At 34.6% G+C, this 28000-nt stretch overlaps 3 protein-coding genes across 12 annotated transcripts; all 3 read right to left on the bottom strand.

Annotated features, from left to right (window-relative positions):
• Positions 1–4: 4 nt before the first annotated feature.
• LOC117914389 lies at positions 5–15063 on the bottom strand. 7 transcript variants are annotated; one of them, XM_034829720.1, is made up of 9 exons: positions 14974–15063; positions 14662–14776; positions 13849–14016; positions 13710–13752; positions 9415–9502; positions 7906–8297; positions 1552–2090; positions 1373–1439; positions 5–692 (listed from the first exon to the last, which is right to left on the bottom strand). In XM_034829720.1, the coding sequence occupies exons 3-9, from the start codon at positions 13897–13899 to the stop codon at positions 277–279; spliced, it is 1596 nt and encodes a 531-aa protein (XP_034685611.1). In that variant the 5' UTR covers positions 13900–14016; positions 14662–14776; positions 14974–15063; the 3' UTR covers positions 5–276. The 7 variants fall into 7 exon arrangements, with proteins under 7 accessions (XP_034685611.1, XP_034685610.1, XP_034685613.1 ...); XM_034829719.1 differs by having other exon boundaries at positions 14683–14776; XM_034829722.1 differs by having other exon boundaries at positions 1552–2081; positions 14683–14776.
• A 1117-nt stretch (positions 15064–16180) lies between these two features.
• Positions 16181–22684, bottom strand: LOC117914390. Its single transcript, XM_034829726.1, has 5 exons — positions 22521–22684; positions 22368–22423; positions 21730–21777; positions 20021–20421; positions 16181–17509 (listed from the first exon to the last, which is right to left on the bottom strand). Exons 2-5 carry the CDS (start codon positions 22415–22417, stop codon positions 16386–16388), a joined length of 1623 nt encoding a protein of 540 aa, XP_034685617.1. The 5' UTR covers positions 22418–22423; positions 22521–22684; the 3' UTR covers positions 16181–16385.
• Positions 22685–24251: 1567 nt separating this feature from the next.
• LOC117915459 (pre-rRNA-processing protein TSR2 homolog) lies at positions 24252–26098 on the bottom strand. Of its 4 annotated transcripts, none has more exons than XR_004651391.1 (4): positions 25851–26098; positions 25676–25767; positions 25252–25374; positions 24252–24649 (listed from the first exon to the last, which is right to left on the bottom strand). XR_004651391.1 is itself a non-coding variant. In XM_034831054.1 (4 exons), exons 1-3 carry the CDS (start codon positions 26041–26043, stop codon positions 25321–25323), a joined length of 339 nt encoding a protein of 112 aa, XP_034686945.1. In that variant the 5' UTR covers positions 26044–26098; the 3' UTR covers positions 24252–24649; positions 25316–25320. The 4 variants fall into 4 exon arrangements, 2 of the variants coding, with proteins under 2 accessions (XP_034686945.1, XP_034686947.1); XR_004651392.1 differs by having other exon boundaries at positions 24252–24642; XM_034831054.1 differs by having other exon boundaries at positions 25316–25374.
• Positions 26099–28000: the final 1902 nt, after the last annotated feature.

Genomic DNA, 28000 nt, shown 5'->3' with positions numbered 1-28000 from the left:
AAAATGTATAAAATAAATATATTAAGCTAAGCTAAGCGAAGCTAAGGATGCCACAGGACCAGTTCTATCAACCAAAATTTTTACCGGTGGCTGTGAATTACAACAAAATTCAACTACAGGTTCTCATGTGTATGATATCTCTCGGACTACAAATGGCTGTTATTTGAAACTCATACCAATTACCAGTCCCATGCATGAAGAAAACAAATATATTTACAAACATTTAACACAAACAACCAACGAATGCCAACAAACATGGTTGCTCAAGGGTTGGCATCAATCTTCAACTTCTAAAGTAAAGTGTTCCTTTAGTATTCCTTTAGGAGTTTTTCCAAAACCCTTGGCCACTTTTTCCATGTCTCTTAGTTTCTTCACCTCCTGTCTTATCCGATCTGATGTGTTAACAATAGCATCAAGTAAGGCAGATGTACTAGCTGATGATAAGCCTCTTGAGAGTTGGGACCTGCCTTCTTCAAGCTGCTTGTACAGAGTTAGAAGATGACTCTTTTGAGCATAAAGCCTTTCCTCTGCAATCTTGTATTCAGAGACCTGTGATTTTCTCAGTGCCTGGAGAACTTTATCAATCTCATCGTCAAGTCTTTGAGATTCAGACCCCTGGTTGGAAATTATGTGAACATCTGGAGTGGTTTGGGGATTTGCAACTTCAAGAGCATCCTTTCCATGAAATGATCCTGCTCCAATTGTAAAAATTCAAAAAAAATTTTTATTTAAAGTCAGATCAATACTCAAAATGGATAAAACTGATAATAATATCCAAGGCTCCAACTCACAAAGACATGCATGTGAGCGCACACATGCATAGGAAGAGAGTGAGAGCTCCAAGGCTCATAAAAACACACAGGGGGAGCAAATGCAAGTATCTCATAAACCTTTTTTATTTAAAAAAAAATGGGTTATAATGCTTGAATATCTAGTTAAGTTGCTGATGATGAAAAACAGAGAATGACAAGTGGTACTTGTGCATCATATGAAACTGGAACAACTCCAATTTGATTTCCATAACATTTGAATGCACAATTCTGTTCTCTTAGGAGAAAATGGCAAATCTTGGGAGGTATACTTTACCAGGTATGAATTAAAAAAAAATAAAATTATGAGCAATAATTTATTTAAAAAGAGCAGCAAAGCCCATGTAGATGATGCCAGGTATATGACAGGCCCCCAAGGATGAGGTGGCTAATGAGAAATGAATCAACAGGGTCACGATACTCATATAACTGGAATCCCCACCCTTGCTTCAAACTTAATAACTCTTCACAACTTCATTTGAATGTAACATCCAAAAGGACCCCAAACTGGAACTAGTATGTTTAACTTCCCAATAATAGGATGTGATAAAGAGAAAAATCACCTGCTGGAAGAGCCAAGGTGTCAACTTCCGCTTTCCAAATATCTTCAACAGCAGTCCCACTTTTAAGCTGAGTAATCATCAGATGGTTGTGTGGCTAGTTTTAGAAAATATAGAAAAGGAGAAAGGAAAAAAATTTCTAAGAGGAAAAGATATTTATCTATTCTGCAAGGATATCTTACCTTTGTCATGGCTAATTCAATTTGATTCAGCAACTTCTTTGCACTTGCTTTGCGGGAGCCACGTAAGATGCAAATGCCAACACCTAGAATCTTCTCAATATCATCACGAGAATCAACTGATTCACAGGTCTTTAAAAGCCTTGCAACATGTGAAACCAGATCTGTCCTCATATCACAACGCCGGCAATGGTACTCAGCATCCAACCCTATACTCCCTCCCACTGTCCCAGCCAGGTAAGATCGGAGAGCACAGTCCATGTGAGCAACATGACCACATATATAACCTTCACTCACTGGTGCTTCACATTTAATGAAACTATAGCTTGAGGCAATACTCTTGCAGCACAGAACACAAGAACAATCTCGACAGAACGAAGGTTCAGTGCAGCAAATATCACAATTCATTGCTAAATGCGTGTTCCTTGCTGCTAGTGCCAAACTGCTGCACAATCTATTTCCGGCCTTACAACCCCCAGTTTCCAACTGGGAATCAGGCCTGGATTGTGCTGCTACCTCTCTAGGACAGTCCTCTTCATGATCTACAGTATGGAAACATCAGTAAGCAAGATTTAAGAAGATATCATTAAATGAAAATTAAAAAAACCCTGATACCATAAATGACATTTATGACATCCACAGATAACAACCTCATAACACTTGAGAAAAGCAGTTCAATCATCCATCCTTCAGACAAAGGATTGACTTTTGATGAGCAAACCAATGCATTCTCAAATAATTTGTAGGTAAAAAGAATAGTATAGGGAAAAATGGGAGAAAAACATTAGGAAAACCATCTTTCCAACTTTGACAACATCAGGAAGAGATAGGGTAAAAAAATTCCAATCAAAGGTTATTGCTATGCTTTATTACTTCTTGCCATAATTACCTCCTTTATATGTGCTTTAAATCCAAATATGACACGAGAGCTTGTCTTTAATATTTGATTGAATGGGCATGAATCTCTTGAAATTATGAGACAGCATTTATAACTTACTAGTTCCATGATTTAGATAAAGTTTAAACCTTTCAGACTGTTTTAGAGGTTGGAGTGTATCAAAGAATTTAAGAGGGTTTTGGGAATGAATTTTCAGGACTTAGATTTTTTAGTTTTGGTTGGTTGATGGGATTATACCATGATAGTATTTGAAACAACAATTTCCCACAAGTCCTGTGAGCATAGGTTTTTAATTCCAATGACCTCTGACGGGGCTTACAATGTCGATGAAGTATTCTAAGTTCATATTTTAGGTGACGTAGTTAGAGGGAAAGGTAATCATTACAGGATCACTTCAAAGAGGCTTATTCAAGACACTGTAAGAAAAAGGTAAAAAACATCTAAAAGGCAACAATGTGAGAAGTGGGAGACGATGGCTATAAGTGCCACTAGATTTTGCCTCACCTATTAAGTATTATATGATGTGTCATGAGAGTTATGCAGTAGAACTCTGGAGAACCCGTAATTTCTCAAGAACAAGTAGTTTTTGCAGCAATTTCCTCGAGTATGAACAATAAGTAAAGGACATTTATATCTTGGATGTTCTAGGAGTAACAGGTTATTACAGGCTTCCGAATCCACTTGCCCAGTGCAAGGACAGGATCACTGGAGGGGGCAAACAAGGAAGGGAGAAATAAAGAGATAGATGTGGGAAGAGGAATGCAGAAGCTACAACCCACACATAACCAAATGAGGTGACCCAGAGTATTGTTGTCATCTCAAGTAAGTCATATAGAACCACAAATGATTATGATGATGGCAGAACATGAGCAGGCTTAGACTCTAGCCGCCAGTGAGTAGAGAAAAGAGGATAAGGATCAAGGACAATAACAATTTGCCATAGATTTGACGATATGGTTCCTTCTGCGCTAGTTTGTTTAGTGGTGACCCTCATTCTAAATAGGATGCTACTGCTGTCTACAAGAACAAATGAAAGGGGCTGTACTGGAAGAAATGAAGTCATTACACAGTAAAGGTACAAAAACCCATTTCTAACATATCTTTAAGAAGAAGAATCAAGAACAAAGGAGAATTCAAAACAAGATTAGTTGCTACGGGTTGGGTATGGCAAAAGTGCTGACTAAAATAAAGTTTTCTCCCCTTGATTAAATCACAAATCCATTCATGCAATATAAACCATGGTAGCTATGTTTGAACTTTTTCTGTAGCAGATTTGATGTGAAGACATCATTCTCATGCAGTGATCTGTAGCATGCATGTGTGTGTTCTGAGAAGCGTAGGGTTGCAGAGTGCTAAGGAAAGAAATATATGTTATGGACTGAAGAAACCATTTTGTGTAAGCTTTATCTGCAAGAAATTGGAAATGAAATTGATTCTTTTACAATAAGTATAGACTCTGGGCAAAAACAAGTATGATTGAATTTTGCCATTAAGAGTGTTGGAAACTCACTTAGTCAATCCTATTGATGACATGCTCAAATAGCAAAGAGCATAATGCTGGAAAATGAATTGGTAAATGCAAGTTTGAGTGCAGATATTGACATGATGTGTCATGTGGCACATAAGATCTTAGTACTGAAGTCAATATAACAAAGGAATGGGTAAATCATGGGTGACACAAATGCGAGACGTGCAGAATGTACTAAAGAGGTTCACTATTATAGTCTATGACATGTGCAGTATCAATTCACACTCCAAATGCAACTGAGCATGACAATCATTTGCTGACCATGGACTGTCTCGATCTATTTTGGCTCTGGAAGGTAGAACTTTGGATTAAATTGATATAACTGAGTACCAGGGAAATTTGTAGCTAGAGATCTTTGATTTACAAAAGCTGTCGACGAGAGGTTGAAGTTTGAAGAGGTAACCAATATCAACTAATCCTATTAGCAGATACTAGCTTCAGGAGATGGCTGCTGCCTATGGCAACATTCCAAGCTTACTTAAGTCTGACAAGGAGAAAACAAGATTGATTCATAGGAGAAGCTAACAAAACACACCTGTTCAGTGTGTCTGTCTCATAACTATACAAGATTGATATATCAAAAACTTTAGAATTATATTAAGGAATACAACATGATTCATCACTAAGAAATGAGTTCTACCAGTTGATGGCATGCAATGACCTTGCAAAGATAGAGGAGTCCTCGTATATTGAAGGTGTTCATTCTCATTTCAATATACTCTTAATTTGTTTGATCCTTTCTGTTTGAGGGGCACGTGTGACGAGCTAGAAAAAATAGTTAAATTGCAAGTCACGTGGCATCGTATAGGCTAGCCTATCAGGAAAAAAAAATGTGGCGTTGTATGGGCTAAAAAAATCAGTGGAAATCATAACAGCCTGACTCCACTGCCCTCACTCTTAAGTTGAAATCCCCCAAACCACAATGGAAAACTGCCAACAGGTGCTCAAGGTTCTTAGTTCCAGTTTCCCTGCATCTGGTTCTTGGGAAAAATCAAGGTTCCCAGTTCCATTTTCCTGACAGTGTTGATCAGCAAGAAAAGAATGTTATTCCATCAGTATCAGAAATTTTAGTGAAGATCCAGACAATAAAAAAAAGTCCTTTTTAAATATTTTTCATCATTTCCCATTACAACTTTCTTCTCCCTCCTTTCCTGACTCTGGTACACCACCAAAACCGTAAACAAGATCAAATCCACCAATTTTTTGTAATTAGAAGTCAGAAAGAAATTGTTATAAACTAATTTCAAATAGTGTTATCAAAGGCCAAGGGAAATGTCAAGGTGATAAGCCAATGCATGATAGAAAGTGTGAGTGTGTGTGCTCAAAGTTTTGATTAAAAAAAAAAACGGGGGGGGGGGGGGGGGGGGGGGGGGAGGGGGGGGGGGGGGGGGTGGTGGTGGAACTGAAGGTACTCTCACAGCTGATCAGAGTGCAGTTGATAGATAGGAATACGTAGTATACACACACATACATACATACTGAAAAATATAACATCATGTTCACCATCATTTAAAATCATAATCTTTAAATAAGTTTGTAATCAACTCTGGTGCGAAGTTGGTGTGGAAGGTATTTGAGAAAGGCATATTTTCAGTTAAGTCCTACAAGTTTTTGTGTTTTGAAGTTCCTTTGTCCTTCCCAGATATAGAGACTTCAGCTTCTAAGGTGTCATCCAAGGTTAGTTTCTTTGGTTGGGAACTAACTTGGGACAAAATATTCACGATTGACCATCTTATGAAAAGCAGGTGGACTTTGGTGAGTTGTTGCCTTTGCAAGTGACAAGAAGAATTGGCAGATCATGTTCTAATCCATTGTGATTGGTCATCAAGACTTTGGTCTTTGGTGTTTTCTATTTTGTGGGTGACATGGATCCTTCCAGAGAAAGTCTGTGATGTCCTTCATGGATGGAACGGTAGATTTATTGGGTAAAGAAGGCAATTGATTTGGAAGATAACCCTTTTATGCATGTTCTAGACAAGAAAGAAATAGAAGAGTCATTGACGGTTCTCAGAAATCTTTTTTGGCAGTTAAAGACTACTTTTAAGTCTTCACTTGCTTGGTCAAGCTGTTCTGAGACAGAAATCAACTACTCCTTACTTGATTTTGTAGATGGTTCGAGTATGGAGTAATCATAGGTTGCTTTAAGTTCTTTGTTTTAGCCTTGGAGCGTCTTGTATACCTTGTGTGCTAGGTAGCACCCCCTTTTTTGTGAGGTGCCTTTTAATACGTTTTATCCTTTGGCTTATCAGTAAAATTATGCATAATCAATATTCTCATTGACTCATATTGGTTAGCTTTTAAGTTTCAATTTCCAATTCTTTAATTTTCAAGGATTACTAGGCATCACCTTATAAAAAATTTATCCAACCCAATCATCTATATTGATCTTGGATATTGGAACTTTCTATATCAAGGCACTAACTTTTAAGCATAACTCTATCATCTCAGGTTCAGAAAGGCGTTTGATATCATGTCAGTATTTTGATTGAGGCAATTGCCTAGGTTCATATATTGATTGAAGCAATTGCCTAGCTTCTACATCTTTGACAACATCCTTCCTGGTTCTTCAGAAGATGATCACCCATTGCTTCATCTTGCCTGATAGCCAAGACAACCCAACAATCACCTGTGATAACCCTATTTCCAATATGCAACTCTTTGGCATGATCACAACCATCCAACATGTCGCTAAGGTTCACCTTCTGTCTTTAATAGACAAAACATAAGTTGAAAAACAAATATCATGATGTTATGTTGAAGCCTTTGCAAGTTACAAGGTGCAGTACACCACATATTCCTGGACTTCTGAAATGTTGCTATCAAGCTTCAAGAAAAGCATTTGTTAAACAGGTCTTAGTTATGCACCAGAACTAGGTTGAATTATCTGACCCTCTCACAGTAATAATCACTTATTTGAGAACCATTGCATCAATCTTAGCCCCATATATCCCATAACTCACACATCACAGTTAAAAGTGTGCTGCAAAACACATATGACACAAATACATAATAGCATGATGCCCCTTTCTTAAGTCCACAGTATGACTATGACAACAATGAGACATATTCTCACATATCCAAGCAAACACAAAAGATGTGAAATAAATCATCTATCAATTGGCACTATAAAGTTTTTGAAGTATCTTTTCAGACATCGGGTCAAAAGCGTTTGGGTACAGGATATGTGTCTGACATGCTTATTGGTTATGGTTGTACCCAAAAGGTGGTTGCCATGAAGACAAAGAAGGATGATGTCCTAGTTCAACTGCAAGTAATCTCAGGTTCACGTTGCACATTATAATTTTATTATACACTTCATGTGGACCAAGTCACAGGTATTGAATGTGAACAATTCGGAAATTAGCTCATTTAGCCATGTTCCTACGTCCTAAGATAATGGGGCTTAAAAAAAATCTGACATAGCGATGCCTAGAGACACACTTAACACAAATCAAGATAAAGAAACATGATAATACAAAATGAACACTAACCCACTTCAACCACTTTGATAGCATGCAAATTGTGGTTGGCTTTCAGAAAGCTGATTTCGCTAATTCAAACTATCCAAACAACTACAGAAACTAGTGAACTTGGCTCTACTATAAAAAGTTGTGTAACCTATCTGGAGCTTGAAACTTGGGCTCCATTGATCTAGAAGCCACACGGGCTAATTTCTGAGAGCCATTGTGGGACCTCAGCTACTCATGATATGCCAAGTCCTTGATACTGCCAGTCTGGTCAACAGTCTAGAGATCAAACAACTTCGCATACAGAAGCAAGTATGACCATCACCATTCATGGGAAAATATCATATATATAACAGAAATATCAAAGATAGTAACCCCACATAACTGAAGGTGAGATACTAAATGGATAAGATGTTATTTTTTTAAAATAACAAAAAAAAGAAGAACATTAAATTAAAACTGACCTTTTGTAGAAGATGTCTTTTTAAAGAGAACTCTCCAGCTGAAAGACCTAAAAAAGTTATCAATATCTGTATCAGGGAATTCCTTTCGGACGTGTTGTTCAAGGGCAACCTTGCTTGAAAAACTCTTTTTACTGAAACGGCTTGGAAGATACAAGTATCTATCCAAATGATAGCCAGAACCAGTGACTCTTCTCCCCACCTTCCATCTGCATACATCACCTGGACAGGGCCAGTCTATAGGAGCATATGGTAAACCTTGGCCTGATGCTTGAAGAGGAACTGGATAAAGATGAAGTCCATTGTCCTTTATCCCAGCTGTGCTCCCATTACTTTCATGAGGCTCAACCTCCATAGGCCCCTTTGTTATCTGAGTACTGATAGAGGATGCTAGACTGCACCCAATACCATTCAGATATCGTTAACAGTTAGCAATAAACATGGTATAATAATCTACCAATGCCACAAGTACAGACTGTTCTTAAAGATCCAAATCTCTTCAGTTCTCTTTTATATGGAATATTACATTGAAGATATAATTAGAGAGGCATATTGAAAAATAATATTCATTCTGAATAAAATAATTTTAGTTTTCTTATTTGGAAATTGAAGGAAATAAAAAGGAACATAGTAAATGATTAAATTCCTCAAAAAACAAACATGTGCCACCAATTGGATGAATCTAGTACAATTGATGAGTTGAACAGTCCTCAAGTTCATATATTCCCAATGAAAAGAAAAACACAAAACTTTCTAGATTTTTAGTACTCTTATTTGTAGAGAAACATTATTCTGCTTAGAAAAACTATATCACTTACCTAACTATATAATTCCAGCATTATTATTTCTAGAATATATATATTCCATCCATCATCCTCATCAATGATTTAAGACTTGCCATTTGACTGCTTAGATGGAACTGCATTGTTTGGCCAATTTTTAGGTTTCAATTACAAGGCACTTAACTCCATTGATGAATGATATTACATTTTCCCACTTTGCACATATGGTATATTTATTTAATATCATAGGTTTCTGAGAATGCTTATAGCTTGGATGTACTAAAGAGTCAACCACGGGTACATGAGTATCATAAGATTCACAAGATGCCCACTTAGGAAGGTTATAGAAAGTCCTCCACTCTCTTCCCCTCACCTCCACCAAATGCATCACGGTGTTGTTTTGAGGGCAAAGGCATAACCAACATATTAGAAGGTGGCAATGATCTCCTTACCCATTAACATGGTCAAATTCTTCATTGGGTTTTTCCAATTATACAAAATGTTCCTAATTTTCTATGTTGTGTTACAAATGAAAAAGAATGCGTACTTAATACAAAGCACATAAATATACCGGGGATGAAGTGTAAAGGACAACCAGTTTAAACTTAAACCATCAAAGGTTGCTAAAAATTACACTGCGCCTATTGAGGTTTCAAACATATCGCTAACACTCCCGAATGCAGTTTGTTGACTAACACAACTAATGGAAATGATGACATGATGAAATTACCCTTCGTCAAGACGTTGGCGCTTTGATGCCTTTCTCTCCCCTCCCTTGTTCTTCCCTCCTTCATCCCCCCTTCTTCCACCCATATATCCTAATCATAAATAAAACAGCAAACAGATATTTAATCAAAGTCAAATTTCAAACTACATGGTGACATAATTGTTATTCCAATTAAAAATAAATAAACCACCACCAGCAACCATGGAAATCTTCCTCAATCTTCCCAAAACTATGAAATTTGCAAAATTAAAAAATAAACCTTCAAAAAAACAAAAACAAACAAACAAACAAACCAACCTTCTCCCTAAGGAACCCCAAAAACCAAAAAAGTTTAAACCCATTGGATTCCATGGCTAAAACCCAGAGCTTCCTTATTCCTCAAATGGATAAAAGAAAAGAAAAAGAATATCCATAAAGGACGTGCAGAGCAAACATATTTATAAATGCATGCATGCATGTGTGCGTGCATGCACACACATACACATATATGTATATATATAATCTTCCTCAACCTTTCCAAAACGATCAAATTTCCAAAAAAAAAAAATAAACATTAGAAAAAAAAAAAAAATGAGGAAACCTTCTTCCTAAGGAACCTAAAAACCATTCAGTTTACACCCATTGGCTAAGACCCATGTTTTCCTTCCTCCTTAAATGGATTCATATAGCTAAAAGAAAAAAAAAAAAAAAAAAAATCATACTATATGCACGTGTGTGTATTAAAGGAAAATAAAAATAAACATTAAAGAAAAAAATCCTTCTTAAGTAACCCAAAACCAAAGGTTTCCATGGCTAAAACGCTTGCCTTCCTTTTTCCTCAAATGGATTTGTATAGCTAAAAAAAAAAAAGGAAAATAAAAAGCATCGTATTTTTTTTTTTTATAGACAACAAGATCATGTTTAAGAAACGCCAAAAAAGAGGGGTGCACCCTACATATACAAGCAGTATACACAGAAACAACCCAAGGCAAACCACAAACAAAAATGGTCTACACTAACAAGGCAAAGCTAACCACAATAAAGAGCATCTAGGAAATTCAACATAGAGGGGTTTTCCAACTCCAAATAATCCTTAGACCACTCAAAAAGCATCCGAATGAAGAAATCCTTTAATCTTTGGTCAAAAAGCTCTTCATCTTTGAAGGTCCTTCAGTTGAGCTCTTTCCAAATACACCAAAATAAGCAAATAGGAGCTAATCACCAAACTGCTCTGTTCTCCTTTTGACACCCTTTAACTTTCCACTACAAGAGGAGATTTCTCACTAAGCCTAGAAATACACGAACCAAACCAAAAAGAGCTAACAAAAAGGGTTCATAGCTCTCTTGTCTTGTCACAATTAATCAAAATGTGATCGGTTGATTCTTCACTGTCTTTACAAATATTACATCCACTGACCATTTGTCATCCCCTCTTCATTAAAGTATCTATAGTTAAGATCTTTCCCCAAACAACTTCCCAAACAAAAAAGCAAGTTTTGAGTGGAGCATGGGATCCCCAAATCTCCTTGCCAAGAAAAATTAAATTATTCTCCACCCTTCGAGAACAATAATATGACTTGACATTGAAAATTCCCCTCCTATCTTCTTTCCAAAATAAAGTGTCCTCATTTCTCACTCTTTTAACAAGTAAAGAAATCCTAAAAACCTACTCACCTCCTCTGCCTCTGATCTTGGAAGGGTCTTCTAAATTAAACTTTCCAATACCCCCCTCCTCCCCCTTCTCTTTCCGATAATTCTGCAGCTGTAGCATTTTTATTGGATGCTATCCTAAAACGAGTAAGGTAAACATCTTTTGGCTTAATGTCCCCCACTCAAATGTCCCACCAAAATCTTGTATGGCTACCATTTCCCATCTGGATAAAAGTTCTAACGCTAAACTATTCCCTCACTTTTCTAAAGTCCTTCCAAAGGCTCATCCTAAAGGAATTCCTTCTCCCTCTAATAGTCTAACCCCCTCCATCTCCTTGAATTTTCCACAAATGATCTTCCTCCACAAGCTCTCATGCTCAACAGAAAACTTTCATAACTATTTGCCAAGCAAGGCTTGATTGAGACAGTCCAGCCTTCTTAGCCCTAACCCTCCAAAAATTTTAGCCTTACACATATTTGGCCATTTTACCAAGTGAATCCTTATCCTATCTCCCAAATCTCCTGATAAAAAGTCTCTTTGAATTCTCTCTAATCTAATCCTCATTTTTCTAGGAATTACAAAGAGGGGCATAAAATAGATAGGGAGAGTTCAAAAAATGCTCCTAATAAGAACTAGTTTTCTTCCTTTGGATAGGTACTGTTTTTTCAAAGCAATCAATGTCCTTTTAAATCTCTCCGCAATCGAATCCTATGCACCACAACGCTTATGAGGGGTAAACCTAGATAAGAAGTAGGAACCTTTCCTACTTTGCTTCCAAAAAGAGAAGTTTCTCTATTAACATCCTCCGTCTCCCCCACGGGAATAATTTCACCTTTTTGCAAATTTATTTTCAAGCCTGACACCAATTCGAAACAAATGACCGTCCATTTCCAATATTTCAATTGATCTACATCATCCTCATAAAAGAAGGGTATCATCGGCAAACAAAAGGTGTGGAACTTGAGTCTCCAATGAACCTTCCTTGTTCGGCCTTTACAATTAAGCTGCTGAGGGCTTCCGTTACCAACACAAAGAGACAAGGTGAAATAAGGTCCCCCTGCCTCAAACCTCAAGAGATTGAGGAAAAAATTTGTGGGATTGCCATTAACAAGAACTGCTATTCTCATAGAGGAAATGCAAAACTGGTTCCAATACCTCCATTTGGGGCCAAAACCTATTTTTTCTAAGACTGAAAGAAGGAACTTCCAGCTTACATGATTGTAAGCCTTTTCTATATCCAGTTTGCAAACTAAGCCTGCACTAGAACTATGCTTCCTTAAATCAATAGCTTCATTTGCAATCAAAGCAGCATCCAACATTTATCTACCCCCAACAAAAGCATTCTTACTGTTTTATACCACCTTACCAACCACCCTTTTCAATCTATTATCTAGAACTTTTGCTACAAGTTTATAAAAACTCCCCAACAGGCTGATTGGAAAAGGCATAGTATATATGTCTAGCATAAAAGGAAAATTTACCAAAATTCAAACCTCTATGGTTATTTTTGCATTACCATTCTTATCCCTATGTGATCCATTGGATCTTGGAACAAAAGCCCTTTAATCTTAGACAAAATAAGTCTCAAATTCACCATAATTGATTGAAGTGGTTTCATGTTTGTTTTGATACATGTAGAGAGAGCATAACAAAAGGATTTTCTATGAGGAAAAGCTGACACAGATCAAAGGTTGAAGGAGATCTTCACTAAATTTCTTTTGCAGTGGTCAAAAGAATTACACATAGTTGGATTTCTCAAATAACCTTAATAATGGATAATTAGGTCTTTATGGTGGTTGTCCTATCTAGAAGTTTTTTTTTTTCTTCTTGAAGCCTTTTGTAAACCACCTATGTAAATAGGGTACACCCCTTTTTGTTAGCCGCTGCTTAATAATCTTTATTTGTCTATTAAAAAAACAATTGACTTAAGTTCTATTCTTCTAACCTTTTTTTATGAGTAAAGCAAGAGAATATTATAAACAAGAAAAATCAACAGAGTACCCCAAAGCACACAAGAAGTATACAACAAACTATTCTTTTAATTTGCAAAGTAGGGAAGCAAGAATATGGAAATTTTTGCTCTTAAAATCATTGAGTAAAGGTTTTCTTTCTTCTTTTTTTAAAAAAATAAAATAAAATAAAATAAAATCCTCCTTTATTTAACAAACATATACATTGCTTTCATTTGTTTTATTTTTATTTAATAGATCATCCATGGTTGTGTACAATGTATGAGCTTCAACCAGCCATAAGACTTTCTGGATGCTGCTTGTAGCTGTGGCTTTTTGAGGCCATCTCTCCAACCAGAGAGTAAGCTTGTGCAGCGGCTTTTCTGGAAGTGTGGCTGAACAACTCTATTTTCCTTTAATCTTTTTTGTAAGAGAAGGGTAAAAGTCAAAGGGCAATCTTAGCACATTGGAGAAATCTTTCGTTAATAGTGTTAATAAGAAAAGCTAACTTGGAAAATGGCATCATCGGCCAAGTTAGTTAGAGGATTGATCATGTTAGTTGACCAAAACCTTAAGGACTAGAGAAGGTGTCAACATAATTATCATAAGTCATTCAGATCTAAATATAATTTCCTAAACCAAATGTATGAACTATATTGTTGTATATGACATAGAAAAACACATTGTCACCGTTAGAGGATGGTTAAGAAGAATCGTACTCTGCTTCAAAGAGCATGAGAGGGATGTTGGCTTCGCCAGTGCCTGGGAGATGTGTCACCACCATCAGAAAGTTTTATAAAATACTCTATTTTTTTTTTTTTTACAATAGAAAAAAAAAATAAAAAAATAGGACTTAACTTGCTCTCCCAAATTCCAAGGATTCTCCCTGAATAAGTGGTTTCTGAACATGTGAGTTTCTCATATGGGATCACTGCAGTTTCCCCAACTCTCTCTCACTTCTTACTCCACTCTACTTCTACCTCAAATGTGGACGCCTCACCATCTAACATGGTTGCCTAACTCCAACTAAGAACCCCACACAGATAAATATTAAAGGTAAACGTAGAAATATATAACTAAGTCCAAGATAATAAATATTGAACAACAAATTAATGATGAATTCAACTTAACAAAATATGACATTTTAATGTATAGATCCATCAAAGAAGCCCACAAAAATAGGTCCACCAAAATCATATACAGGCATGACTATATATTTCTATGGACATGGACAAGTCCATACAGCATGTTCAGATTTCAACTTTCTAATTTCATCATTTTCCCAGCCCTCACTGACCACAATAGGAAAAGACCCGCTCAAAGAAGAAAACAGATTTCTTTTCTCTTAAAAAAGATGAAAATTTAAAATGGCATTAGATACTAAGCTCTATAAAGACAAAACTTTTATACAGAAACGAAAAAAGAAAATAAATTTCATTTCATATTTGAAAATAATTTTAGGAAAATGTTGTGATTGAATTTTTTTTCTTTAGAAATTGTAAAATTAATAAATTGCAGTAATATAAAAATATTCTTATATTAACACATGCTGTCAGATTGTGTGCATATATAGTTTCTGGGATTCACTAAACAAATAAAACAACCATTATTGGATCTCCGCAATCAATCTGAGAGAACTTGATTCTCTTTTCATCCAATCTGCATGCTTACTTAAATCCATAGAAGCTTCACCTGAGACCAACTCGGCTCGATAAAACCCGTTGTTGGAGGAGGTCGATCAGAGGTTCCAGCGCATCCACTCCAATTCAGAAGAAAATCATATTACCTGAGAAACGAAAAAGCCGATTCAGTTCATAGAAAGATAAAATAATAATAACAATAATAACAACAACAAGAACACTACGAGATTTTGAATTATGAAACCTAGAAACAGTAATCAAAATCACTCAATCTTTGAAAGATAAATAAATAGCAAAGCATATTCTAGTATGGAGTGAGAAAATGCGAGTCCCCACAGAAGACCTGGCAGAGGAAACAATCCATGGCGAAATCCATGAGAGGCGAACATGAGAGAAAACCCTAGGAACCCAACGGCATTGGACGTGATACCGCGTTTAAAACTACCGAAACTATACGGAAACATGAAATGTCGATTCTACCCTGCCGCAGCATAATCCAGGTGGTCGTGATATCTGGAAGCGTACTGTACCATTTTCGCGCGTGAGATCATCTGCGATTTTAGAAGTATATTTTCAAAAATCATTTTTAATTAATGTGGAAATTCTATTAAAATTTAGGAGGGTGAAGCAATGTAAATATGAAATGAAAATTTATACTATAGATTTAAGATTGATATATATTTGATTCAATCCTTGAGAAATCGTTAATTTCATTCTATCTTTTCTAAAGTTTTGGCTAAATACATCTAATTCCCGTAATTTTGAAATTTCATCGTATATCTTATTTTGAGTGAGAGGAGAGGTGAATGAAAATAAAAACTAAAAATAATAAAAAAGATATTTGATGAAATTTCAAATTCATAAAAACTAAACATATTTAGTTGAAATCTTAAAAAAAAATTAATGAAATTAATTTTATATCATATGATTTCTTTTTTTGTAAAAAAACTATAATATTGAGAATGCTCGATTTACAATGATTTTAATTCGTCGGATGGTGTACAATACATTCAATAAATAGTTTAACAAAAAGAGGGCATTGTGCAAGTCCAATATCTAATAATTAATGTAGAATATTAATCTTTAAATGAAAATCAAACAAGTCTATAAACAGCTTTTTGCATTAAAATTTTATCGGATTTGACATCCCTTAAAAGATAAAACTTGAAACAATCTTAAATTTCTAAGAAAAACTTGAGTGAATTCAATTCTTTTATGAAATTGATATTCAAATGTGTTAGAAAATGTCACAAATTGTGGCTCGCTCGATACCCAATTTAGTATACATTTAAAATTTACAAGGGTTAAAGTATATCCCATAATATGTTACATTAATCCCTGCAATGAAGTTCAAAATTCATTTTCCTTACAAGATTCTCCATTTGATTGTGTTCTTTAAAATATATATATATAGGAAAAATAATAAATAATTTTATTCTATATTTTATCGACCAAATGTCATTTACTTTCTTGGATCTTAATTTTTTTTAATAATTTGAGATTCTATTTTTGTTGAGGCAATTCTTACTTGTTCATCAACAACTGATCGCTCCTGAAATATGTGATATTCAATAATAGCAGACAGGCCTCTTAATTAGCAAGCAGTGCATGAATGATAATTGCTTCAAATCATGTCATAGTACCTACTACAAGAACAGAGTCTACTACCGGGGGAGAATTAACTACATCATAAAACAAATTGGTCCCAGGATGGATCTATTTCTTCCCCAGAATTTTCCTTCATTCCAACATTCTTCAAAGAGAAAACCCTCTGAGAGGAGCAATTTTCGCAAGGATTTCGGCCTCTCGCTTCAAAGCATTTTTCTTCTTCTGCTCCCATTCTAGCTTTTTAGAGTTTGCAAGCTGAACCTCATGCACAACTTTGGGAAGAGAATCAGCTACCATTCTCTGAGTAGAGATCAACTTAGCTACTTCCTTATTTTTAATCTTGAGAGCAGTACTCAGCTCAGTTCGTCGGGATTGAAGTTTAGCAATTTGATCATCAATTTCTTCTAAGGTTGATAAGCTGGAATTTATATCAACCTGTAGCATGGCTATATCCTCCTTTGATGCATTGTATTCATTCCTTAGTGAAGTAGCCTTGTCCATGCTGGAAGTCAGGTTGGCAAAGAATTTGTTAACTTCCTCTATGATTTGCATGGTCTCCAAAAAATCCTTACCAGTAACTGGAATTTCTTCAATGAGCTTTAGTTTAGAAAGTTGATCAGCATTAAGGCTAGGATCCTTCTGAAGCTTGGATGACAGCAATGCAAGTTCTTTTAGGTCTTTGGAGGAAACCAAAAGATGGAAATCCATAGCAAGCAAGGAAGAAAGTTTTATTCGAGCCTCTGCAATTTCGTCTTCAAAAGCTTGATAATTATCAGTTGCAGGTGGGGATAATGGTGCTTCAGGAAGAGGCTGAGCCAGCATATCATCCAGAGAATCAACAAAGTTATCAAAATCTTCAGGAATCACTTTGTCTTCTGATCCTTGAGTGAGTTCTGTACGGGGCACATCACAGGAAACAGGGGAGTTGCAGTAAGCAACAAAACTACCTGCAGGAGAAATGGGAACTTGGTGGCTAGAAACTTGATCACACTCAAAATCAGTGGTACTTCTCAAATCCTGGTTTGTTGGATCACTTGTTTCTGATTCTTTGCTCAGGGAACACAAATCAATGATGCCTGTATCATCAGCATTGAATCGGGTAAACCATTTTGTAGACTGTCGAGTGTGTCGCTTATATATGGTTGTTACAGGCAATTTAGCTGCTCTCCTTTTTCTTCTGGGTAAGGTGAAAGGGGATTTTTTTCTCACTTCTTGGTCAACTTCCTTTCCTGGCTGAGGACATAACTCTAGAGTAATAGAACTAGGTGTCACTGCAACAAAGATAAGTACGCATGTTCAACACAGACCAGTTATTAAATCATCAGCATTTATCTGAAGGGGAAAATGAACATCAACAGTCAAAAGTAACAACTTTTCTTTCGGAAGTATAGGGCAAGCCAAAATCGACACTTCTATGGGCCTTTTGATAACAAGGGAGGTCCAAGAACGCTAGACATTCCAAATCTCGAACAACATAGGGGATTTGTGGGAGGAAGTGGTTAGATTTATTTAAAAAGAGTACCTCAGAAAGCAATGCTGTCCATCACTTGAGGCCTAAATTTTTCCCTAATCAGCAATATTTTGTTCCCTCAACTTGTCGTATAAGAGCAATTGGTTGTAGGCCATCAACAATTTTCACTATAAGTCATGGTAAGAATCAAGATGTTCCAATTCTCATTTAATGAAACTAAACCTAAGAATTTTGACATGCCTGGATGATTACATCTTTAAGCTAGAAGGTTCACCAACCTTCAACCACCTCTTTAGAATTTGTGGTGAAGCTAAAAGGTGGTGTCAGAGGAGACATTTTGAGAAGATATCTAGACTCAAAGCTTTTGAACCGTCGGGGAAGTTATGGTACTGGATCTATGTATTGCACTCGTAACATACAAATCAATCCTGTCAAAAGATTTTATAATGTTCACATAATAAAATAATTAAACTTAAATAATATTACATTTGCTTGTGTTCTTTAGATCTCAGCAGTAGACATATTTTCAACATGCAAACCACATACTTATCATATATATTTTTTTCTTTCCAATATTTTACCTCTGAATCATGCATTATGTATCTGTTGACACTTTACAAGGGTTCGCCTAAAAATCTCCAAGTTTTGCTCCTTATTCCATGATTTTTCCCAATTGATATTGGAATTCCAGTTGAGATTACAATGAACCTTGACCCTGGATACTTCAATCAATATTTGATACATAACCGTAGGCAGCATAGTGTCTTAACTATGTAGAAAAACCTGATGAAATTAAAAATCAATAAGAAGGAGAGACCACCTTAAAGTTTATGACAGACAAAGGTCACAGAATAGCATTCCCTGAAATGACTACACAAAGGAACTGTAGTTCCAATAGTTTGATATTGCATGCAAACTTATGGTTAGGGTCCATAAAATACTGCAAACTAGAAATAAATAGTGCAAAGAATCAGAAGCAAAACACAAGAAATTACACGGTTCATGAAATTACTAATTACCTCCATGTGAAGAGAGAGCTTCCACGATGAAGATTTCAAACCATACCCAAAAAAATGCAAAACATGGTTTTCAGATCTCAAACATATACACAACCTTACTAAAAGATTCATTGAAACATTTGCATAGGGAAGTGAACTATGTCCGTGTTTGATAGAAACATGTATACTCGGATCTTTCTACATGGGAGACCATGAAAACAAATTTCTTTGGGCCCAAAGCTGATAGAACCTATAATCATATTTAATAAAATTCAATTCATGAAAAAAGAAAAAAAAAAAGTGGCAACATGAAAGCAATTTGAGAAGAGCTTAAACATACCAACCATTGGCAACTAATATCCATACATAGGAGACCTAAAAACCACTTTTACGTCAATATCCCATGGTAAAACTCTTTAGCATTATGTGGGTATTTCCAACAAGCCACTCCAAGCTTTCTTTTATCCTTGGCAGGCTCAGAAAACCACTTTTAGATTCACAAGTTATGAAATAATGATAAGTTAGAAAAATTAGGCAAGCATCATGCTGTCATGGAATCTTTGCAGATAACATTTATTAGTTACAAGGTGAGCATAAATATAATTCAATTCACCAAACTCCTACAATGCTATTGCATGTGTTCAAGGAATGATCACTTTTTAGTATCTACAAAGATATGCTAGAACTCCTTACGGAGTTGCCAACTGGCACCTTCTCACAATAAAATGCTGTTATCATCTGTGGTACCTCAATACAGCATTAATCCAAGGCCAAGAATACTAATCTTTGCACATCCTCTAATTTAGACCTCTACGTTTAAATAGACACGAAGCATATCACACATAACGGTGATTTAAAACCCTTCCACAAAAAAATAAATCAATAAATAAAATGACAATTGAAAATAGTGTGAGAAACTCTCACTGTCCTTGTAAATACAGAATGCATATAATTAATCATCCAGTAAAATGGAGAACATGTAATGAATTGTAAGCTTTTTAAGGCAGTAGCTGACAATAGGATGACCTATATTAGCAACTCAATGAATAACATAAGTAACTATCCCAATCATCCATGCATTTTGGAGTTCCTATATAACCAATAAATGTGATTTAAGGCTTCAAGTCCATGAAATCACCAGTTCTACCAAAACTACAAAAGATTGAATTTCTTCCTCATTCCTATTCAAGAAAACACAATGTATATAAACATCAAGCAAAACAACATCAAATAAATAAAGCTTGTATATATCAAATCAAGAATATGTCATTCCTACAACAAAGATAAATGATCACCATCAAATCAAAGCTTACCTCTTTTTGGAGGGACCCTCCAACTGAATGATCCAAAAAACGCAGCAATGTTGATATTTGGGTCTTGCTTTTGAACATATCGTTTGAGCGAAAGCTTGCTTGAAAAACTCTCTCTCCTATGTGAGGAGTTTTGAAGACGCCTTGGAAGAAAAAGGTACCTATCCTGATAGAAGCCAGATTTGTTTACTCTCCTCCCCACCTTCCAGCTCCAAGTATCACCTGGATTTGGCCAATCTACGGGAGCATACGGCAGACCTTCACCAGAAGCAAGAGGAGAAACTGGACAGATATCAAGATCATTTTTCTTTATGCCAGATGTGAAACCATTAGTTTCATTGGGAATATCAGCCTCCATGGATTCGTTCTTTTGCTGAGAAGAGATTGAGGGAGGTGTACTGTACCTAATGCCATTTAGATGCATCAGCACTTGAAAGAAAACATATATAACCCATAAACACCACAAGTACAAAATATCTTGAATAATCCAGATCTTAAAAGTTCCTTTTCAAAGGGATTACATGATAAAAAAGGACTAATTGGATATTCTCTTTATTTTTCTGAACAGCAAAGTGAAGCTTACAAGTTCCTTTTCCTAAGGATTACATGATAAAAAAGGACTAATTGAAGATTCTCTTGATTTTTCTGAAAAGCAAAGTGAAGCTTACACATAGAATTTAAGGATCCCCATCTTCATAAGCTTCTTTGCTAAATATTTTAATGCTCCCCAAACAATGATATTCTTTCCTCATATAACCATGGTATCCAGCTGTGTCTGCTTGGAGAAATGAAAGAGCTTTTCTAACAATACCAATTCCTCTAATTATTTATAAGCAATATCGATGCAATGCTAAGGGCTACAACCCCATGTCAGGGTTTTAAGAACTAACACTTGATTTGTAGCCTAAATAAAGTTAATCAATATAACAATTGTTGGGTTACAATGCTTGACATAAGTGCAGCACACTAATGCATGTATAATAAACATCATAAAGTTCCTAAGATGCTAAAGGCAGAGGGTCAGCGTGACTTTTCTTGGACTGACAGACATGGCTAATTTGTATGTCCTCAAATTCTCCCAATCTCCCACATAGCCAATTCAGATGAAGATGGATTTTCTTCTGCTTCATGAGAACTTCACCATTTACTGCTCTGTCCTAAAGCAACCTGACATGAATGTCATTTATCAATTTTTATCTGATGAAACAGGTAAAATCCTTCTTAACCATGCCACTCACAAGAAAGACAGCAAAGAGTATGAAGTCATTGTCACAAAGTTGATGATGGGGAAGCAAAATCTGTCATCCATCTCTCTAGATTGGTGGGATTGGAACAGAGGAGTTCAAGGGTTTTTATGTTGGCCACATGAGGCAGAATCAGTTTACATCTGTTTTTGGCACAATTTACTCATTATCATGCGTCTATTCCTCTATTACACTTTGGTAAAAATTTCTACAAAATTTACTCCTTTTTGCGTTCATTTTTTGAGGAATCTCAAATTATTTTACTCTAATTATAACTAAATTCTTTTGATTTTATAAAGATTTTATTATTTGTGTTGTAGCTCCCTAATGATCGAGTGCCTAACATTGTGCTTCCCTCTGTTATAGTTCAGTAAAATTTCCCTTCTTTTCCTGCACTAGATGCATTTCACTGGAATGTTTAGAGACATAAAACATACCACTAAATCACAGTGAACATGGTTTTTCTACCTATCAATTGGGCTGAGAGAGCCAAGCGGGACTTCATCCTCCAAATTCCTGCAATTGGGCAAGACAATGATGACGTATCAGTAGCCAGAAAACAATTAATACTAAAAGTGGCTTTGGCAGGATTGTAAGAAGTAAAATGGGTTTCATTCAACAAACAAGACCTACAAATGAAATGGTTGATCTCTTCCAACAATCCAAATAATCCAGATTCAATTCGAACACATGCCAAGAGTAATCTGAGCCCCTCAGAAGTAGGTAAAGTCCAAAATTCAACCAACATGTAAACTATGCATTCTTCCCCTTCCCCTTCCCCTTTTCCTCGTCTCTTTCACACATCAGTGCCCCCACAAATTGAACAACCTCAAAGACTCGGTTTCTGATTTCATCATAAGGTTTGCAGATTTTTTTTCCTTAAATGAGCACTTCCCAAACACTTGAAAAACCTGAAACTTAGGATTACCTGCTTTAGTAAAAGAATTTACGGATTTTTTGTTTCCGAGAAAAAAGAATCCCCTTTCCCCTTTTTCCCTCGCCTGAAAAACCTCAAACCTTGAACTTCATTTTCCATCATTTTTGTTATCTGAGGTAAGAAACCAAAAGGGAGCTAAAAAAATGAAGCTTGAAACTCGAAAGATTACCTGACACAGAGGCCGTCTTCCGGATTCACAGTCTTCTTATCCATTGACATTCTCCACTGAGAAATCAAACAAGCAACAATAAAACTGAGATTGAATGAAAACTTGAAGAAATGAAGAAGAAACTGGGAGTTTCCAAGGGTTGAACAGAGCAACCTGACGCAAACCCAGTTCCAAGGACAAGTGCTTAAGCCCTCTTCTGCATGTTGAGCTCTTGGCAATCAGCGTCTGTACAAGACAGACGGTTTTGCCCCGCCCTGCGTGAGCTTCCAGTGGATCTCTTTTCAACGCGCTTTTTGGCGCGTGGTGTTCGATTCCTTCTTACCTCACCTTCCTCGGAATTCGCTAATAATGCTTCCATGTTGTCGACGAGGTCTTCATCGGAAAATACAATCTAAGAATCATATTTTGTCGGAAAAATTACAATCAATTCCGTCACGTTACCTATCCATTAATTTAAATTTTGTAGCTTTGTATTTTGATTTTATTTATTTTTACCTTAATTTTATTTATTATATTTGATTGTATTCTTTATTTCTTTATCCCATATCCAATGACATAATTTTCCTTTTTCCACTTTCAACTCCGAGGTGGAGAGTTTGATGGATACTATTTAAGAAATAAAAAAAATATGATTATGCAATTATCAACCATAAGCTCTACGGTAATCAAATATATTAAAATTAGTTAAAAAAAACTTATTCATTTTAAAATTATTTAATATTTTAAATAATGTGACCAAAATACTAAGAAAAATTATGACTTGATATAAAGAACAAAATCATGACAAAAAAAATATTATCAAGTACAAAGAATTTGGCTAAGATAAGAAAATATGACCAAGGTAATAATGTATAAGAATTATGACTAGAGTAGGAAGAATGTGATGTATGAAGAATGTAATTAGAGTAAAAAAAAAAATGTAAAATAAGATAGTAAAAATGTGACAAAAGTTCGAAAACATGGGTAGGGTAGAGAGTGTAATTAAAATATAAAAAATATAAGTTAGGTACAAAGAATATAATTAGGATAAGAAAAATATAGCTAAAGTATAAAAAATATGATTAAAGTACAAAGAATATGTCGGTGTTAAGTTATAAAAATTATGGTCTTAATAAAAAGAATGTGATTGGGGAATGAATAATGTGTTTAAGGTATGAAAAATATAGTTGAAGTGCCAAAAATATTATAAAAATATTGAGTTATGAAAATTGTAATTGGTATAAAAATAATATGAATGTGATTTGGGTATAAAAAAAAGTGAAGAGGATATGAAAAATATAATTAAGGTGTAATAATATGATTAGAGTATAATAAATATAATTAAAATATAAAAAATATTATTAAGATAAATACGTTTAGAGTACCAAAAATATGATTAACGCATCAAATATGATCAGTACTAAGAATTCATGGTTAGAATACTCATTTATGAAAATTGTAATTTAAGCATAGAGAATGTTATTAATATATATATATAAAAAGGTACTATAAAGATAGGTAGAATGGTAGTATAGTATAAACAATACGAATCAAAATGTTAAAATAGGGAAAGTATATATAAAATAAAAAATAAATAAAAACAGACTAATATTATATAATTTCTTATTCATGTATCTATATTTTGCATAAAATAAATAATATAGAATGTATTACATTTTGGTAAATATTAGATAAGATATATTTAATTTCCATTTATCTTCTTATCTTATTTGATTAGTTATTGATATAATTATTAATTTTTCTTCAAAATAACATTAACCAATTAAAAACAAGTTGTAAAATTTTTAGATTTATGGAATCCATATAATCTAAACTTCATTTCTTTTTACATTATTCTCTAATTTTACTTTAAAATGATAACATCAATTCGAAAAATATGTTCAATTTTATAGAATCAAAAGAAACCACTGTCTAGAATTGTGGAAACAAGCCATAGAAAATCAGGCATCAACACAAATTACAAGTCTTCGGCAATTCGACGTCATTCCTTTAGTCACTATCTAGAATCGAGGAAACAAGTAGTATAAAATTATGTTTGATAATGATTTTAAAAAACTTTTTTAATATTTATAATACTTGTATGATAAAATTTTTTAATTGTTAAAGAAGTTACAAGAGTTTCCTCCTATCTTCAGCTTGCAATATTTATTGGGGTCATCCACTTGATTTGTGTTCATGCCGCAAGGACTCGATCCATGTTGAATGCCATGTATGCTTGCGATAGGGAATGGTTAGGTCCTCCATCTCCATCTCGTTCTCATTTTTACTCTCATACCTGGAAGCTAGATAAAGATGTATAACGTCAATCAACTCAATTTTTTTTTTTTTAATCTTTGTTCATTACGTCTTATTCAGATGAATGTATAGGAGAAAAACTTTATTTTCCAAGATCATACTATCTCCAATGTTTTTAGAAAACATTTCTAATATAAAAAATGTTTTTAGAAAAAGTTATATGTTTGATAAAATTTAGAATGTATGATTCTCCAAAAAATATATTTAGGAAAAATATTTTCATTGAAAACACTTCCGTATTTTTGTTGTAACCCAAACAAAATGATTTAGTGGTCCTCAAGAAGTATAAATCATTTGTTTAATGCAATCATCTTTTTACTGCTTTAGTGTAAGATTTTCAACTCCACAAGGATTTCATCCTAAATTTGAGGGCAATCGTCCCGCAAAAAATGATGGTTTTTGCCACAATCACTTCTCCTGTCTCATGTTTTTAGAGTAGTACACTGTTTCACAAACTAGTCCAAAGCCCCAAGAAAGGAGAAGGAGCTTTGCCAAGTAGACAAACAGTTTGAAATCCTCATTCATTTAGATTTTCAGGCTAATATGACGAGTCTTAAGATTTTCAGGCGAAATCTGTAACTTTAGTTACCTGTCTGCACTGAGGATATATAAGCCTTTGCCGGAAAAGTTGGATGAACTTTAGATTTCCTTACTGTGATCAGTGGTTTCCTTGCTGGCAGTCTTCATGCATAATCATCAATTCTTCTGCAACCTACTTATAAGAAGTTCAAAGAGAATCATGACATTAAATAGCACCCTATCTTCCCATACTGGCCACATACTTCAGGAAAAAAAATGATGAAGTAAAGAAACAACAGAATTGAAAACCCAAGGAAAGTGGAAACTAGGAAAAGGGATTTGTGTTCCACTTAATGGAGTTGGTACTCTAGAAAGAAACTTTAATGGTGCATTTAGGGTCATGTTCAATGGCTTCCAAACTCCCTATAAACCTTGCCTTTCCATGGGACGCCGTAAGTGTGGAAATCAAGATTAATAGAAGGGCATGCTCATACCTGTTCGATGCTGCCATCCTCTATCTCCGTGTTGAAAGAAAGCAACATGCTTTCGTGGAGCAAATTTTCTAAATCTTCCACGCAAAGTGGTGCTGTGAAAAAAAGGGAAAAAAAAAAGATTAAAAGCTTCAAGCCAAATGTATGCAGAAGGACATGAATGAATAATGGAGGCAACCTTTGGACTCTGAGAACCAAGAGAAGATATCTGCGGCTAGTTGAAGAGACTTCTGATGAGAATCCCGGCCGCCCCACTGGTTTTGGATGGCCATTTGAAGACCGTTCCATTGAGACAAATGCCGTGAGATTCCATCCTGCAGACGACCACCTTGAGTGGATGCAACGACACCGTTTCTGTTGGTGGATTCCATTTGAAAAATTCTTCTGCTGCAGACTCTTCTCTTGGTTTGCTGTCCTCCCTCAGAGCGATTCAACCTTCTCTGAGAGAGCCGCAGAGAAACACAGGGAGAAATGGCAGAGAAACACAACTCAGCATTTTGTGGAAAAGAAAGAAGCCCCAAAATGGATGGTCGGACCAGAACCCCTCGGACAAGCCCACGCGTGCCGCAATAATAACCAGTACTATTCTCGGTAGGAATTAGGAAACCAGTTGAAACGATGTCGATTCTTTTTCTCCGTTTATTAAAACGATGAGTTGCAGGCTTTGCAACTCACAATGAAATTACGGTTTCACCGTTTTTGAGAAAGAGTTGAGTTTCCCGCCTTATCTGGTTATGGAAATGATATTAAAGTCAAAAAACGGCATTTGTTTTTGCCTTTCTTCCCATCTCTAGCTTCTATAATACTTCCAATGCTTTTAAAATCGAATCCATCGATTCACATGTTAATTAAAATTGATGATATCATAAATATATAATTTATATTAAAATAATTATAATAAATAAAAGTATAAATAAATAACTAAAAACTTTATAATATTTTATTATTTTATTTGTAATATTACTATATAAGTGGATAAGATGAAAATGCATGAAGATTTTTTATTTCATTAAAATATTTTAATTATAATATTTAATTATTAAACAATATCATATGTAAAAAAAGTCAAATATTTTTTCATATTATTCATATATTTTTAATTTCTATTATTTTGTTGTGGTTTATATATTCATTACAAATCAATCATATCTATGTACCACAAATAACTTATAAGAAGACACTTTACTTAATCATTCATAATTAATATATATTAAAGGTTTATATTAAATATATGTTAAACGTTTTGAAGCAGGGCGGCACGCTAATTTTCCCATTGATCTTTAATGAAAAAAAGAAAAAAAAAACTGTTTACAGCTGGTTTATGGGCTTAAGCAATCCTGGATGAAGTTGTAATATGTTATCTCTAATTGGAGGGATGACTTGTTTTGATCATGAAGATGAGTTTTCCATGATGAGTGTTCTAATGTATATGATTACACACTAAATAAGTTGTATGGTGAAACATGAAATTGATTATCAAGTAGTTATGGTTTCACCAAGTTTTGTGTTCCTTAATTCTCAACCTAAGAAAATATTGAGTTAGTGTCAATGTCTTTAATCTACAAATAAGACCCTGAGAGCCTCAAGTGGTCATATATTCTATGAATTGAAGTTAGAGGGTGTTTGGTAAAATTTAATATTTATTACTTAATGTCTTAAGTTAAATTATTCTTAAGTTGGTTAACTTTAAACTTGTTATTTAATTTTTACTTTAAGTATTAAGGTTATTTGATAAAACTAATCTAAAATTTATCTTGAATCGTCAAATTAACATATTTACCCTATTTAATTTTCATTAATATTTACTTTGACTAATCTTAAGTAGTAAATTTTTTTGTTAAACATGTATTGTAAATGTATAAGATAATTAAAAAAAATTACTATAAAAGATGAGTTGTGAATATGGACTTGCAAATTGCATAATATTCCCACTAAATATGCACACATGAGGTGAAATAGATTTGAAATTAATAATAAGTAAATTGTTTTGACTTAATATTTAAAGTTATTTTTTTAGTTTAAGTTATGATATTAAGCTATTTTTTTCTAAATATGTTTAATCTACTTAATGACTTAAATTAAATTATTAAATTATATTAAATATGGGTGATAATTTGTGTTAGTGGGTCGTGTTCGTATCATGTTAAAGTCTAAGTATTCTATCAAATAGATCAACCAAAACCCAACATGAATAATAATCATGTCAAAAACATGAACTTAAATACTATCTAATTATGAAACAAGTAACACATCATGTAACCTATTTAATAATTAGATCATCCTATTTAATAATCAGGTTGAGTTAAGCCTATTATATATCTATATGAT

The sequence above is a fragment of the Vitis riparia genome, chromosome 5 (genome assembly GCF_004353265.1).
Source record: "Vitis riparia cultivar Riparia Gloire de Montpellier isolate 1030 chromosome 5, EGFV_Vit.rip_1.0, whole genome shotgun sequence".
NCBI classification, from domain to species: Eukaryota; Viridiplantae; Streptophyta; class Magnoliopsida; order Vitales; family Vitaceae; genus Vitis; species Vitis riparia.
This window is presented reverse-complemented; position numbering and strand designations above follow the sequence as displayed.

Bases quoted from the DNA above. Each gene is read 5' to 3' on its own strand.
- LOC117915459 (XM_034831054.1), bottom strand. From the start codon at position 26,043: ATGGAATCCACCAACAGAAACGGTGTCGTTGCATCCACTCAAGGTGGT. The intron at 25,768-25,850 runs GTTGCCTCCATT...TTTTTTTCACAG, and splicing joins TTGGTTCTCAGAGTCCAAAG to CACCACTTTGCGTGGAAGAT. The intron at 25,375-25,675 runs GTATGAGCATGC...TCTTATAAGTAG, and splicing joins AGGATGGCAGCATCGAACAG to GTTGCAGAAGAATTGATGAT.
- LOC117914389 (XM_034829720.1), bottom strand. From the start codon at position 13,899: ATGTTCAGAAACCACTTATTCAGGGAGAATCCTTGGAATTTGGGAGAG. The intron at 2,091-7,905 runs GTCAGTTTTAAT...TCCATACTGTAG, and splicing joins AAAGACATCTTCTACAAAAG to ATCATGAAGAGGACTGTCCT. The intron at 693-1,372 runs GTGATTTTTCTC...CAATTGGAGCAG, and splicing joins CACCTTGGCTCTTCCAGCAG to GATCATTTCATGGAAAGGAT.
- LOC117914390 (XM_034829726.1), bottom strand. From the start codon at position 22,417: ATGTCAATGGATAAGAAGACTGTGAATCCGGAAGACGGCCTCTGTGTC. The intron at 21,778-22,367 runs GTAATCTTTCGA...GCCCAATTGCAG, and splicing joins GAAGACGGCCTCTGTGTCAG to GAATTTGGAGGATGAAGTCC. The intron at 20,422-21,729 runs GTAGAAAAACCA...AAATGGCATTAG, and splicing joins TCTCTCAGCCCAATTGATAG to GTACAGTACACCTCCCTCAA.